The 10,169-nt window shown below is 54.7% G+C and overlaps 1 protein-coding gene across 2 annotated transcripts in view; it reads left to right on the forward strand.

Annotated features, from left to right (window-relative positions):
* Positions 1–5,962, forward strand: part of TUBGCP3 (tubulin gamma complex component 3) — a 60,977-nt gene extending 55,015 nt beyond the window's left edge. For both annotated transcript variants that reach the window (XM_024754002.1, XM_024754003.1), the window contains exons 21-22: positions 2,387–2,503; positions 4,862–5,962. In XM_024754002.1, coding sequence (XP_024609770.1) covers positions 2,387–2,503; positions 4,862–5,020 — 276 coding nt within the window. In that variant the 3' untranslated portion in view covers positions 5,021–5,962. The remainder of the gene's footprint in view (positions 1–2,386; positions 2,504–4,861) is intronic.
* The last annotated feature ends 4,207 nt before the right edge of the window (positions 5,963–10,169 follow it).

A 10,169-nucleotide genomic window follows, 5' to 3' on the forward strand; every position in this document is an offset into this window, starting at 1 on the left:
TCCTGCAAGGTGACCTCCCTGAAATAGCTATTCCCGTAAGGTTTTGCCACCAGCTCAGTACCCAGTTAGATTAATTGGTTTCATTTTTGCTTTTAATTATTAGGGATAGCTTTTATTTATAAAACAAAATTGAATTTAACTATGTAAAGCCGTTACCTGGCTGCAAGTACAAGACAAAGTGTTTGGACGCAGCCGCTGTGCTGCTGACGTGAGCGTGCATGTCAGCCCAGCTGTGACGCGTGTACCGCATCGTGACACTGCATCACGCTGTCCACGTAGAACTCGTGCGCTTTTTTATATGTATGTACTACAGTAAGATAGAGTATTTAAAAAATGTGTTTGAAAAGACAAAAGGTAGTAGGGGAAGAAGAGATAGAAAGTAATATAAGTTCAGTAATTACTTCGTCTTTTAAAACCCAGCATCAAGAGATATTCTTTAAAGCTCATGAAGTAAGTAAAACAGGTGTGTATATATATATATATATATATATAAAAAGATACAGACATGAAAATAATGCCTTCTAAAAATCAGGCAGCAAGAAGGGGGCGCTCAGGCTGGTTAACGCTGTCTGAAGAAATAGAGCACAGGGACGGCCCGCTTTGTGAAGCTGTCCTTCTAAAGGTAGCCACTGAACAGGCTTAGAAGCCTCCTGGTTATCAGAAGAAGCACAGACCATGTGGTAAAAGATGGCCACCGTCAGGGAGACCGGAAAGCGTCTCACTGCTGAGATGACAGTGAGACCAGACGTGTCTGTCCCGTCAGCAGAGGCAGCGGGGCTAAGCCCACCGCATGAAAGGAGAGGCCTCTGGGTAACCTCTGGGCCGGGGCTGCCCTCTGGACCTGTCGCCTGCTCGCCCACGGCTGAGGGCTCGTCTGGGCAGACCTGCTTGGTCGGGAGGTTCTGGGACAGAAGAGACAGGACAGAGTGGAAAGGACGGACGACGCACTGGGCACTGAAGTTGTCCAGAGGGAAGCAGCTTGCCGTCGAGGGCACAAGGCAGTAGAGAGGACAGGGCCAGCTTGTGATGGAAGATGGGGTTGCGGTGAGGTCCCGCCACGGAGGGAGGGCCGGAGGGGCGCTAGAGGTGACCCGTGTCTCTCAGGCCGCGGAGCCCCAGGACGCGATTCTGAAAATGCGCAACCCTCATGCCGACGGGAATAAACGGGGAGAGAGTCACCCAGACGCCCGCTGAAGCCGCTGGGGAAGCAGCTGGGGAAGCAGCGAAACCCGGAGGCGGCCGGGCAGCAGGAGGAGGGCCCCGGTGAGATGAGGGTGAGCGTGGACGGAGGGCGTCCCCGGCCCAGGGGGAGCAGAACAAGCCGGGCACCGCCCAGGAGGCTGTGGGGGGAAGGCAGACACACCGAGGTGGTGAGGGAGTGCCGCCTGCTGTCTGGCTCGGACCCGTGAAGTCAGCCTGTGCACGGGAGGGAGATGAAGGGCTTTCTCTGGACAGAGGGCAAATTCTAGGCAGAACAGTGGCTCAGCAAGGAGCAAGGTTGCTTATCAGCAGCTCTGCCACCGGAAAGGGAGTGGCCGGACCTCTGGCGTGGAGAGCGCTGTGCTCTGTGCCAGTTCAGTCACAGGGAGGGAAGCGTCCAGAGCCTGCTTGGGAAGCTCTGTGAAGTTGACACCAGATGCAAGAATCTTTATACCAGACCTAGGTTGTACATGTTGATGGAAAAAGTCTTACAGAAAATTCAGTGGAAACATTTAACAGAATATTGAGAGAATAATTCACCCAGACTGGGGTTTATTTAAGGAATGCAGGGGTTCAAGAGATCTATTCGTGTAATTTACCATGTTAATTGATAAGAAATGGTCCTGTGATAATTCCTGCGTGTGCTGGCTGGAAAGCAGCTAGTCAGCTTCACCAGTGATTGAGAACAGTCTTTTACATGCATCACGGCTAAGGGAAATGGTAAGAACCGTTCCCGTTCAAGTCAGGAGTTAATGCAACGTGTGAGGGCGCCAGTGCTTTGAACCGTCGGGTTCAGTTTACAGACACGTAAAGTATCTGCTCTGAAATACGTGCAAGATGACAGATACAAGGCTGTTGATTACAGCGTTGTTTCTGATAGCAGAAGCCTGGCGAGCTGTGACAAATCGTCTGAATAGTTGGATGTCACCCTGTGGCTGATGGACATGGTTACGGACAGTGAGGGAGTTCTCCGTGTACTCGTGTATTGATGTAAAATACTCCCGAGGTATGTTATTAATTGAAAAAAGTAAGCTAGAGAGCAGTGTGGCATCAGAAAACGATCATGGACGTTTCCAGCGGCACAGAGGGGTGGAAGTCGGCGCCCCGCCACTAACACGCACCTCAGCCCCGCCCCCCAGCGTCTTCCATCCAGAGTCTAACCCGTCTGCTTCTCTCTCACTCTCAGGGCCAGTGGGGGGTGACGGCCGCAGAAGAAGAGCAGGAGAGCCAGAGGGTCCGGGAGTTCCAGGAGTCGATACCAAGGCTGTGCTCGCAGCTGCGCATACTGACGCATTTCTACCAGGTGCGTGTCCAGCAGCAGGGTGCCGCCCACGTCACAGTAACTGATGCTCGATGCCAGATGATGGAAGGGGCGTCGTTCCAGCCGGTCCCGCCTCTGCCGCTGGGTGGGAGTCTTGCCCTCGGGGCTGTCCGACATCTGGTGGCCCTTCCTTCCCGTGGCTGCTCTGGTGGGCGCGGCTCTGCGGCCCCCTCCTCTGCGGACAGGCGGGGAGCGTGCGGGGAGCGTGCGGGACGGGCCTCAGGCTGCTGGGCCGCGGAGGCCACACGCTCTGCTTTGTCTCTTTTGAGGGTTTGTTTTCTGATTTCATGTTTCTCAAGGTGATGTTAGTGCTGGAAATAGAGGTGAAAAGATTTTACGAAGAGTTCTTCCACTCAGTTCTGGTAACTAATTAGACAAATCAAGCGTTGAACCCCAGACCTTGACAAATTATGTTTCTGTGCCATGTATTCATTGGTTCAGAATTCTAACTGAAACGCCACGACCCTGTTCCCTAGGCGTCTAGTTTGCTTCCCAAGGTCCTCATACTTTTTAGTTTTGAATTTCTCTTCTGCATAACTAAGGGGTAAATTTGTCCCTTTTGTAAGTGGCTTCACTTTGGCATTGGCCTCCTGTTACCTTTTTGTTGAAAACACGTTTCATAAATGGTGGTAATGACTGGTTTATGTCCAATGCAAAAATATCTGTCGGGCAGGTGTTTGATGCTGAGGCGCTGTCTTGACCCAGGTCCTGCACGTGGTGTGGGTTCATAATTCTCAGAAGTGGGCGCCTCATGGTTACGTTCGTGCTGTTAATTAAGATAGTTGCCCGGGCTTCCCTGGTGGCGCAGTGGTTGAGAGTCTGCCTGCCGATGCAGGAGACACGGGTTCGTGTCCCGGTCTGGGAAGATCCCATATGCCGCGGAGTGGCTGGGCCCGTGAGCCATGGCCACTGAGCCTGTGCGTCTGGAGCCTGTGCTCCTCAACGGGAGAGGCCACAGCAGTGAGAGGCCCGCGTACCGCAAAAAAAAAAAAAAAAGATAGTTGCCCAGCTGCAGAGGAGCTCAGTAACTTAACGTGTCCAAGTGCTGATTTCCAAAAGGCCAGTGGTGGTTACATGTTTTCCCGGTAGAGTTAATACAGTTTTTAAAAAGTAATCTTAATGTAATCCCAGCATTACTTAACGTTACAGCCTTGATCTTTGTAAATCACTGCCGTTCAGACTTCTTTTCTTGAGCACATAAGTCCTTTGCTGTCTTCTTTGTGTCGGTGGCTGAAACACTATAGAGTCTTAACAGCCATCCGTGCTTTGCTGCTTGTGAGCGGCCCTGGGCCCGGCCCCGCGGGAAGGCATGTCCTCACATGTCCAGGTGGAGGCGTCCTTCGTCGGCATGTTTCAGTTTCACGCTCGCGAGAAGCCCTGGCGGTGTTTTGAGCAGCGTGGTTCCTTAGGGACTTTCTCCCAAGTCCTCCTTACCCAGAGAGATGGTGACACGCGCACACGCACGCAGGCAGTGTGTTCGCTCAGTGTAAAGTGACTAGTGTCGCACACATGCGTCTGCACGCGTCCCAGCTCCCAGGAGCTCCACCAGAAGCAAGGGTGGGGGGCAGTGTCCACCTCGAGAGTTCGGGAAGGATGGACAAGGGTGTGTCGGTGACCTTTTCTCTGCCGATCAGAGCTTTCCCGAGCGCTTCCCCTGAGCAGGTGACGGTCAGCTGATGTGAGACGCGCGGGGGGTTGGCAGGGATGGGAGGTGTCCTCAGTGACTCAGCCCGGACAGAAGCAGTTGGGAATTCTGTTCTGTTAAAGTTGAGTGAACGTCTCTCACACCCTGTCGTCATCTTTGCAAACCCCCCAATGAGGAGGTGATGTGGCCGCACTGCCCGCCCTCGGGGGCAGCCGCAGCCCGACACCCCCAAAGGCACCGGGGCCCCGAGCCATGGTTTACATCACGTGTCTGTTCTTGGTGTTCTCAATTTGTCCTCCCATCAGGGCTGTATGATTAAATACTCTTTCATAACTCATGTGAAAGATGAAAAGTGTCGCACTGAAGTTATCTATTCAAAATCAAAATTTTAAAAATTGGATGTTTTCCCACCAGTTGCTTTGCTGTTTTGCTCATTCTTGTAGAACTTAAGGGCAGAAAGGAAGAATCTGTTGGTTAGTTCTTTTCCATGAAATTACTGTTGTGAATTTGCATTTGTGGAAATGAGCATCTCTTCCCCGTGGGGCTGCCCTTGACTAGGTGAACTCTGGTCCCAGGGATAACCGCTAGGGTGGGTGTTGATGGAAATAACTCCGAAGGGGGTTAAAGGCGGGGCGGTTGTGTGGGCAGCTCCTTCCTGGACCTGAGATGGGCGTGTGTCCCCTGCGTCTCTCCAGGGCATCGTGCAGCAGTTCCTGGTGTTGCTGACGACCAGCCCTGATGAGAGCCTGCGCTTCCTGAGCTTCAGGCTGGATTTCAACGAGCATTACCGCGCCCGGGAGCCGCGGCTCCGCGTGTCCCTGGGCGCCAGGGGCCGGCGCAGCTCCCACACGTGAGGCCCCGGCCCTGCCTCAGGGCGGCAGGTACCGCTGGAGGCGTCGTCATGGAAACGCTCGCATCGCATCCTCGGGGACCACCTGCTGCCCTCGATCCTGGCAACCTCGACAGCCCGGCGTCGGGCGGCGGCAGAGTCGTGCTTTCCTACGTTGGAGTTGAATATATTTGTAATATCACTACGTTAAAGAGGCTGGCTTGCACTATTCAAATTTATTTTTTAAAGTCTTCATATTTAAAAGATACCACACTTTGTTGAGGCTTTTAAGCTCTCCGTGATATAATTCATATTTGTCACTTTTTGAAAAAAACCACAGTTTCTTTTAGAGAAAATTAGGGTGATGGATATTCATCAGTTAGGATGGTAACATCGTTGCTGTTTTCTTGGCGTCCTCTTTAGAGGCAATTTTTGTTAATGTCATCAGATTACATTGAAACCAAATGTCCCTACTAAAGAAATATAGAGAGCATTTTATTTTGGTTTTTAGTGTTGTAAAATATTAACCTCTGTAAGGACCTTTCTATCAGTGCATTTACACGTGTTCTTTTTTTCTCTTCCTTCAAAGTTTACATTTTTATATTTAATTTACTCTCAGATAACTTGGAAAATAGTGTAGAAAAAGAGCAGGAGTGACGTAGAACAAAACATCCTTAAGCCTAGATTTCTTGAACCATCAGCTGGATCAACATGTAAATATGGATGACTAAGAAAGGTAATGAAGTATTTTATTTTCAAGATTCTGAGAAGCATTGGAAAGAAATTGTCTTGAACAATGAAGATTTCCTTTTTCCTTGCCTATTTTTTCATTGTAAATATTTATATACTACTGCCCAGATGCTGGGGGGACATTTTTTGTAAAAATGTCATATCGAGTCGCATAAATCTGCCTTTATCATGTTGCGTAAGTGAAAACTTAGAAAATTAAAAGCGATTATCTTTCCGATGTGTTGGTTCTTTCTTGATTGTCTATGAAGAGACATAGTTCACTTGCCAGGTTCGGGGGCTGGGGGTTGGCAGAGTTCGTGCTTCAGCATATGAATTATTGAATCAGTGAAACCAAGAAATCAGACCGTGTGCAACTTCCGGTGCAGATCCAGAGGGAACGCCCCCCTTGCCGCTTGCGTGATGCATCCTTTCAGTTTTTACCCACATCCGATTCCTTTGGGTGCAGAGTCCCTGTAGAAGAAAAGGGGCATCAGGGGTGCTGGCTGTGCAGAGATGGACCCAGGGCGAAGGTCGGAACTTCTTAGGATATACGTTGAATTTCAGTTTAAAGATTCATACAATCAGAAATTTGAAGCAGGTTTCTCTGCTGCAGAGCTTCCCAGAAACGATGATGGATTGCGTGTCTCCCGGAGAACCTGCCCGAAGCTTTTTGACCTTGGAGCCTGCTTTTAATTTATCTGAAGCATGTCTCCAGAGGTGACTCCTCAGTAGAAGCCGCTCTAGAAAACGCCACTCTAGATGTGGGGACAGAAATGCCCTTTGGCTTAGGAGCCATCAGGTAATCAGGCTGAGTCGTGGGTTGTGGAGTCGCTTCCGACAGGAGCCCGGGCCGGCCCGGGTCGGGGGGCTCACTCAGGAGGGGCTGTGGGCCTGGAAGGTGGAGGCGCTGACTGTGGAGCGTCGGGCAGCCTGTCACCCCCGAGCAGGGTCTCAGCAGCCAGAGTCGGCAGCGGCTTCGGGGAGCGGGGGGCTCCGTGCTGGGGTGGGGAGGGGAGAGCCCACTGCAGGCTGAGCCATCTCTGGAGGCAGGTGCCCCGCGTGGCCCTGGGAGGGCAGGGCCGCCGTTTCACCCAGAAGGTGGTAATCATTCTGAGCTTTAGGTAGCCGCGGCTGGGGAGCTGCGTGCAGGGCCCGGCGCACGAGGTCCGCGGGCCTGCGCCCGTGCACTCAGTGGAGAGAAGCCCCTGCCCGGACCGCCGCAGGCCCAGCCCTCCCCCTGCCCAGGAGGCCACTTGCCGAGGCTGAAGGCCGAAGGCCGTCCTCAGGCTCGAAGGACCTGCCACCCTCCCGCCTGTTGGCGTAGCCTGAACCATGTCGCCAGCAGAGTTCCGAGCGTGTGATTCTCTGTCACTGGGGAGGATGCGTCCTGCAGGCTTTGCAGGGCAGAAAGGCACAGCCAAGCTGAAAATCCCACTTGTTGGGAAAAGAGCCCTTTGATCAAATAGCCACGGTCACACTCAAGTTGGGTCACGAGGCACCACGGCCACGTGAGGGGGGAGCGCGACAGAAACCGCAGCGGCAGCAGGGGTGTGGGGTGGGAAGGCTGGGACGGACCCCGGGGCTACCGCGCAGCGCCCGCGCTTCGCTTTCCCTCCCCTCCAGCCGCCCCAGAGATGTTTCCATTGCTGTGGTTTTGCGGGGTGACCCAGGTTCAGGGGCTGAGGTGGCTGAGGTCGCCAGGCCCGGCCAGAGCGGGCCGCCAGGTGCTAAAGGTGCTCACTGGGACCTGGGCCCCCGGGGACACTGGGTCAGATCCCGCCGCCTGCCTGGAGAAGGCGCTCGGGGCCAGGGCCCTGCCGCCGCAGCCTCCCCGCCGGCCTCGCCCAGCTCTGCGGGGGCTTGGGGGCGCAGGGGGCCGTGAATCACACACGGCTCTCTGCGCTGAAAATATGCCTCTGCTTTCCAGAAAGTTGAGTCAAATGGTGTGGAAATTTGACTGAGTGATCATGGAGATTGTTCTGTGGACGTGCTGCCAGGTGTCTCTTCAAGAAGAGAAGTAAATTTGTGTCTCTCTGCCTTTATTCCGGTTCAAGGTTTTAATAAAAATGCAGCCAGGGAAAATCGCATAGCAACTTGCGCGGAGCCCAGATTCATGCTGCTGACAAGCACTTTCGACCGGCTTTCTCACACGGTCTCCGGTTTCCACCGGAAATCTAACCCTGTCCCCCCGGGGGGCGTCAGAGAGCCCGACAGCCTGCATCTGTCCCCACCGGACGTGCGCACCAGCCTCTGCCGTCCGAGCAGCCCTCGGCTCACCCCTCTCTCGCAAAGCTGGGCTCGTGTCGTTGCAGGGCCTGCGGGTCCGCTGCCCGCGGGGATGCTTGGACCAGGGGTGGCTTGTCTCAGCCTCCGCCCACACCTGACAGGCCGCCCTGTCCTGCAGGCTGTGCTGTCCGCCCTGCCTGGCGGAGAGCTGCGGTCCTTCCCTTAGATGCCCTGACGTGAAGGGCGGGGCTGGGGGAAGGCTGCTCCGTTTTGCGGGCTGCAGGCCTGGGCTGGCTGGGGCGCCCAGAGCAGCTGCGCCTGACCCCTGGGCCCCTCAAGGGAGCGCCAGGCCCTTTGAGGGCATCCTGAAGCCTGACGTGGTCCATCCAAGGCTCCAGCCATGGGGGCCCCGGTGACCCCGGCACCACAAGCGGGGGCGGGGAGCCCCTGACGGGACCGGAGGGATCACAGGCTGGGGCTGCGGAGGAGGAGGAGGGATGCTCAGAAACACGGGAATGCAAAGCTTTCCGAACCCTGAGAGCACGGCCGGAGGGCGCGGCACGATGCCGCCCGTGTGCCGGGGACACCAGCCGTACATGGGGGAAGGGGTCCCCGCGGACAAGCCTCTGCCCTGCGGTCGGCGGGCGAGGGGGCCTGCTTCCTGCGTGTCCCCAGCAGGGGCACAGAGGACCCCACACGCCGGCCCCCAGGGGAGTGAGGGGCCCAGCGTTTCTCTTGGGGTCTCCAGGCCGCTCTTCCTGCGTCTCAGCTGCCCCGCGGGGGTCTGCGGGGCACGGCTCCTCCGGGACCACAGGCCTCGCATCGTCTCGGATGTGCCCCCTCCTCGCTGCCCCCCTTCCCGGGACATCGCAGCACATGGGCCCCTGCGACGGCCCTGCCTCGGAAGGAGCTGGGCTGCCCCCGTTTCTGCTTGACCTTTGCAGCCCAAGCGGAAGCAGAAGCGTCAGTTTATCCTTTAAGTAGTGGAATCTTCACAGTATTTTGCCAGGAGATGGGAAGAGGCCCTGAAAGTCCTCTGTGATGCCCTGTAACCTCAGGGCTGAGCCTTCACACAGTCAGATGTTCGATTTTACTGAAGAATAAATGTCCAATTTTCAGGTCTTCTCTTGAGGAGAAGTGGCCACTGAGCAAACATTTCCAACGGCGTTCAGACGCGCAGCCGGCCGCGAGGGGAACCTCCCGAGTGACAAGTGAGGAAGCAGCTACTTTTCAAAAGCAATGTGTATTATATAACATTATATAACGAGGCGGCGTCCTCGCGTTGCTGGTGGAAGATGCAGAGGCTAAGGGTCTCCAGCTGGAGCGGGAGGGGGTCCCGGGAGGGCTGTTGGATCGCGGGTGTTCAGGCTGAAGGTGTGGGAGGAAGAGGGCGTCTTTGTCGCGGCTCTGGCCCGGCTCCTGGCCGCCCGTGCTGAGCTGGGTGCCCGTCGGTGTGACCGTTCTGCAGAGAAAACATTTTGAAAATGAACATTCAGAAATGTTATATAACCGTTACGGGATTTTATTGTGAAGAATGATATGTAGCCCTTAATTTTTTGTAAGTTGGGCTTAAACATTTAAAAAGCTTGGGAATCCACTTCTTTTTTTTTTTTTTTGCGGTACGCGGGCCTCTCACTGTTGGGGCCTCTCCCGTTGCAGAGCACAGGCTCCGGACGCGCAGGCTCAGTGGCCATGGCTCACGGGCCCAGCCGCTCCGCGGCATGTGGGATCTTCCCAGACCGGGGCACGAACCCGTGTCCCCTGCATCGGCAGGCGGACTCTCAACCACTGCGCCACAGGGGAAGCCCCGGGAATCCACTTGTTAAACTTGTTTTAAGATATTCCACGCGGAGGGTTTCAGGTGGTTGGGCCCATGTATTAGAGTTGTTAAAATGCAACACATTCTAAGTGGTCTGGAGCAGCAACTGATGGTGGTCCTGGAGCACAGAGATTTACTGCCCAAACTTTAACCAAATCCCCTGTAGAATCGGTCGACAGGTTGGACTAACCCCCAACGCGATGAAGATGTCCAGCCAGTGATGCGCTTCTCATTCTGACCTACGTGTCCTGGTGAGGAATCTTTTCCAGACGTGATAGTCGTTAAAACCAAGTATCAAGGCTTCCCTGGTGGTGCAGTGGTTAGGAATCCGCTTGCCAGTGCGGGGGACACGGGTTTGAGCCCTGGTCCGGGAGGATCCCACATGCTGCGGAGCAACTAA

Source organism: Neophocaena asiaeorientalis, unplaced genomic scaffold, assembly GCF_003031525.2.
Source record: "Neophocaena asiaeorientalis asiaeorientalis breed wild unplaced genomic scaffold, Neophocaena_asiaeorientalis_V1.1 scaffold684, whole genome shotgun sequence".
Classification (NCBI taxonomy): Eukaryota; Metazoa; Chordata; class Mammalia; order Artiodactyla; family Phocoenidae; genus Neophocaena; species Neophocaena asiaeorientalis.